This window comes from Pyrus communis, chromosome 16 (genome assembly GCF_041283825.1).
Source record: "Pyrus communis isolate YQ-2024b chromosome 16, ASM4128382v1, whole genome shotgun sequence".
NCBI lineage: Eukaryota > Viridiplantae > Streptophyta > Magnoliopsida > Rosales > Rosaceae > Pyrus > Pyrus communis.
The window spans coordinates 12703271-12706383 of record NC_142580.1 but is presented as its reverse complement, the minus strand read 5'-3'; the positions used below and the strand labels follow the sequence as shown (position 1 = coordinate 12706383).

General features: G+C 38.4%; 1 protein-coding gene across 1 annotated transcript; it reads left to right on the top strand.

Moving 5' to 3' along the window:
• The first annotated feature begins 241 nt into the window (after nucleotides 1–241).
• Nucleotides 242–2502, top strand: LOC137730759 (small ribosomal subunit protein eS1y). The gene is made up of 7 exons (XM_068469719.2): nucleotides 242–380; nucleotides 467–514; nucleotides 673–778; nucleotides 1289–1426; nucleotides 1522–1707; nucleotides 1929–2129; nucleotides 2248–2502. The coding sequence occupies exons 1-7, from the start codon at nucleotides 370–372 to the stop codon at nucleotides 2335–2337; spliced, it is 780 nt and encodes a 259-aa protein (XP_068325820.1). The 5' UTR covers nucleotides 242–369; the 3' UTR covers nucleotides 2338–2502.
• Nucleotides 2503–3113: the final 611 nt, after the last annotated feature.

The following is a 3113-nucleotide window of genomic DNA, read 5'->3' as shown; positions in this document are numbered from 1 at the left end:
AAATATCATTAGATTATAATGCTAAATGACTTTAAATAATTTTTTTATTACATACGATATTATTTACACCGACATATATACACTTTTTATTTACACCTCCGCTTAAAACCTAAGTAGTTGGACTAGAACTTGAACGCTATAAACAAACTCCGGATTTTGGTCCAGACGTAACACGAGAGCCCAAACATTGTATTTGAAAACAACAAAGTGTGGGCCGAGCATAACCTAAGCCCAAGATCTTATCCCATTTTTATATAAGCAGAGTGTTTAGGGTTTTGTGTTTTACAAAGACAAGGGTTTGCTCTCTCTGCCGCTTTTCCCTTCATCTCTTTGCAGGGACCCCGAGCTCGAGCTCCTCCAGTTCCAGCCATGGCCGTCGGGTACTCTCTCTCTACACACACTAAGATATTTCAGCTCTTGAATTTTTGGATCTTTCACTGACACATTAACCCTTGTTATTACACAGAAAGAACAAGAGAATCTCCAAGTCGAAGAAAGGAGGAAAGAAGAAAGCGTAAGCTCATTTTTTTTACACCTATACATATACACGGACTTGTACAGATCTGGGTTTTTTTCAGTTTTGTTTTTCTTTATCATTTCGTGTGATTTGCTAATTTTGTGATAATCCTGCTTATTTATTAATTAATTTGTATTTGTGAAATGAAAATATAGGGTTGATCCGTTTGCCAAGAAGGATTGGTACGACATCAAGGCCCCAAAACTGTTCAACCACCAGAATGTGGGCAAAACCCTCGTCTCCCGTACTCAGGGTACCAAGGTATTGTTTTTATCTAGCGATCTTTGTTTTAGATTGCGGTTATTGTTGAATGGTGCATTTGTTGAGCCCTGCTTTTCTCAGCTCATGGATTGCAAATGTGTTGATTATACTCTTTTGTTTAGAGTTTTAGGACGGCCTGATTTTGTTTTGTCTGGAAGGCTGGGATTTGGAGTGGCGATTTGGGTTTTGTGCTTGCAGTATTCAGTTTATTTTGTCAAATGGTTTCCGCATACTGTGTTCTCCTTCTGCACTCTGTTTATTCTTATTCAAATGCCGTATATAAATTCTAGGGCGGAAGGGTAGAACAGGGATGTGCGGAAATCGCTTGCCTTTTTAAGTAGAATAGAATGACTGTTACGCCTGTTACATTTCGCAATATCTCAGTTTGAGAAATATTTCCATGCATCAGTAGTTATTGGACAAAAGTTTTAGATGTATTATTGCTTGTGCAAAATATATTTAAATTGTTGACATAGTCCATGCTTTTAACAAGTAGTTGTGGTTTAACAGATTGCTTCCGAAGGACTCAAACATAGAGTCTTTGAGGTATCACTCGCCGACCTTCAGGGTGATGAGGAACATGCTTACAGAAAGATGCGGTTGAGAGCTGAAGATGTCCAAGGGAAGACTGTTCTTACCAATTTCTGGGTATGCTTCAATTTTTATGTTCATATATGTATATTTTAGGTATCTTTTGTATGATTTCTAATGAACCGGTGCTCATGAATTATTGAATAATTCAGGGAATGAACTTCACCACTGACAAGCTTAGGTCTTTGGTGCGTAAATGGCAAACTTTGATTGAAGCTCATGTGGATGTGAAGACCACTGACAACTATACCCTAAGGATGTTCTGCATTGGCTTTACCAAGAGACGTCCAAATCAGGTCAAGAGGACCTGCTATGCACAGTCTAGCCAAGTCAGACAGGTAATGTATACCTTAATATGTAAATACTCCCCCGCACATTTTTCTTCACAAGTGAACGGTTGATATTTAGTTAAATCTCAACCGTTCACACTTGAAAAGAAAAAAATGTGCGGGTAAGCAATGCTCTACTTTAATAACTTGCTTGATGTATCTTTACCATGAATTGTGCTTATGCATAGTAAGGTTTGTTTTTGATGCCATAATTCTACGTTTATTGTCAGATCCGCCGCAAGATGAGCGAGATCATGATTGCCCAGGCAACATCCAGTGATCTTAAGGGCTTGGTCAGCAAGTTCATTGCAGAGAGCATTGGTAAAGAGATTGAGAAGGCTACAATGAGCATCTATCCGTTGCAAAATGTCTTCATTAGGAAGGTGAAGATCTTGAAGGCACCCAAGTTTGATCTCACCAAGCTCATGGAGGTATGCCCCTTCTGCTCTTTCTGCCGTAACATGTTCGGTGGACCGATACTTGAAAATCTGTACTTCTTGATTTTGTGGCCGTATGCTAACTTTAATGAAATGGGTTTTGTGTAACTAGGTTTACGGTGGCGAAGACGTCGGTGTGAAGGTTGAGAGGCCTGCCGAAGAAGCAGCGCCTGAGGTGCAGCAAGAGATCGTTGGTGCTTAAGTGCTGCCTCTGCTATTTCCTTTTAAGTAGGGTTCAGTTTATGTTTTTGTGAACTTAGAAGACCATGTTACTTGCTGCTTGTTTTGTTCTAGCATTTGAGAAGATTAAACTTGCTTGACCGAAATTTTGTGCTTTTAATCTATATACTAAATTTCCATTCTTTTATTCCTGTTTGGTTATTTACCGTTTCCGTTAACACCCACGGTGGCTGTACTGTACCAGCCGTATCAGACATCCGGACCCAAAATTTGGTAGAGGTTTTGTGCTCCGTGTTGGTTTCGATGGGTTTTTTCCCTTTAAAATGGTACCACTAATGTGGGATGTTTTTTTAAAATTTTTTTTATACAAACGATATTATCGACACTAAGAGAAAGAAGTCTTATAATAGGCTAGCAATAATAAGGATTTTTTGTAATAATCAAACTTAAAATCTTTCATTTACAAGTGAAGTGTAATATTATTAAATCGTAGTGCTAAGTGCATGTATAAATCTATATTGAAAAACTAGATGTGTAGGCATAAACTTTTATTGGTTGATTAATTGCAGAAAGCTAGAGCTCTGGCATCCTTGTTGAACACACACAAACTCAAGTTAAAGCTCACTTTACATGAGCAACATACTAGTAGACTAGTAGTAGTATTACTACTTTTTAAACTCTAGCAAAGCATAACTGCTGCATGCTGCTTCTACACATGCAATTTTAGATGACTAGTTGACCACCATTTTTATTCCTTGCCCTTGTTCAAGCTGCTGCCAACACATCTGTTGGCATTGC

What these genes read in the sequence shown, in the direction of transcription:
- LOC137730759 (XM_068469719.2), top strand. An exon ending in AAAGGAGGAAAGAAGAAAGC is followed by an intron (nt 515 to 672) that starts GTAAGCTCATTT and finishes ATGAAAATATAG; the next exon opens with GGTTGATCCGTTTGCCAAGA. An exon ending in CTGTTCTTACCAATTTCTGG is followed by an intron (nt 1,427 to 1,521) that starts GTATGCTTCAAT and finishes TGAATAATTCAG; the next exon opens with GGAATGAACTTCACCACTGA.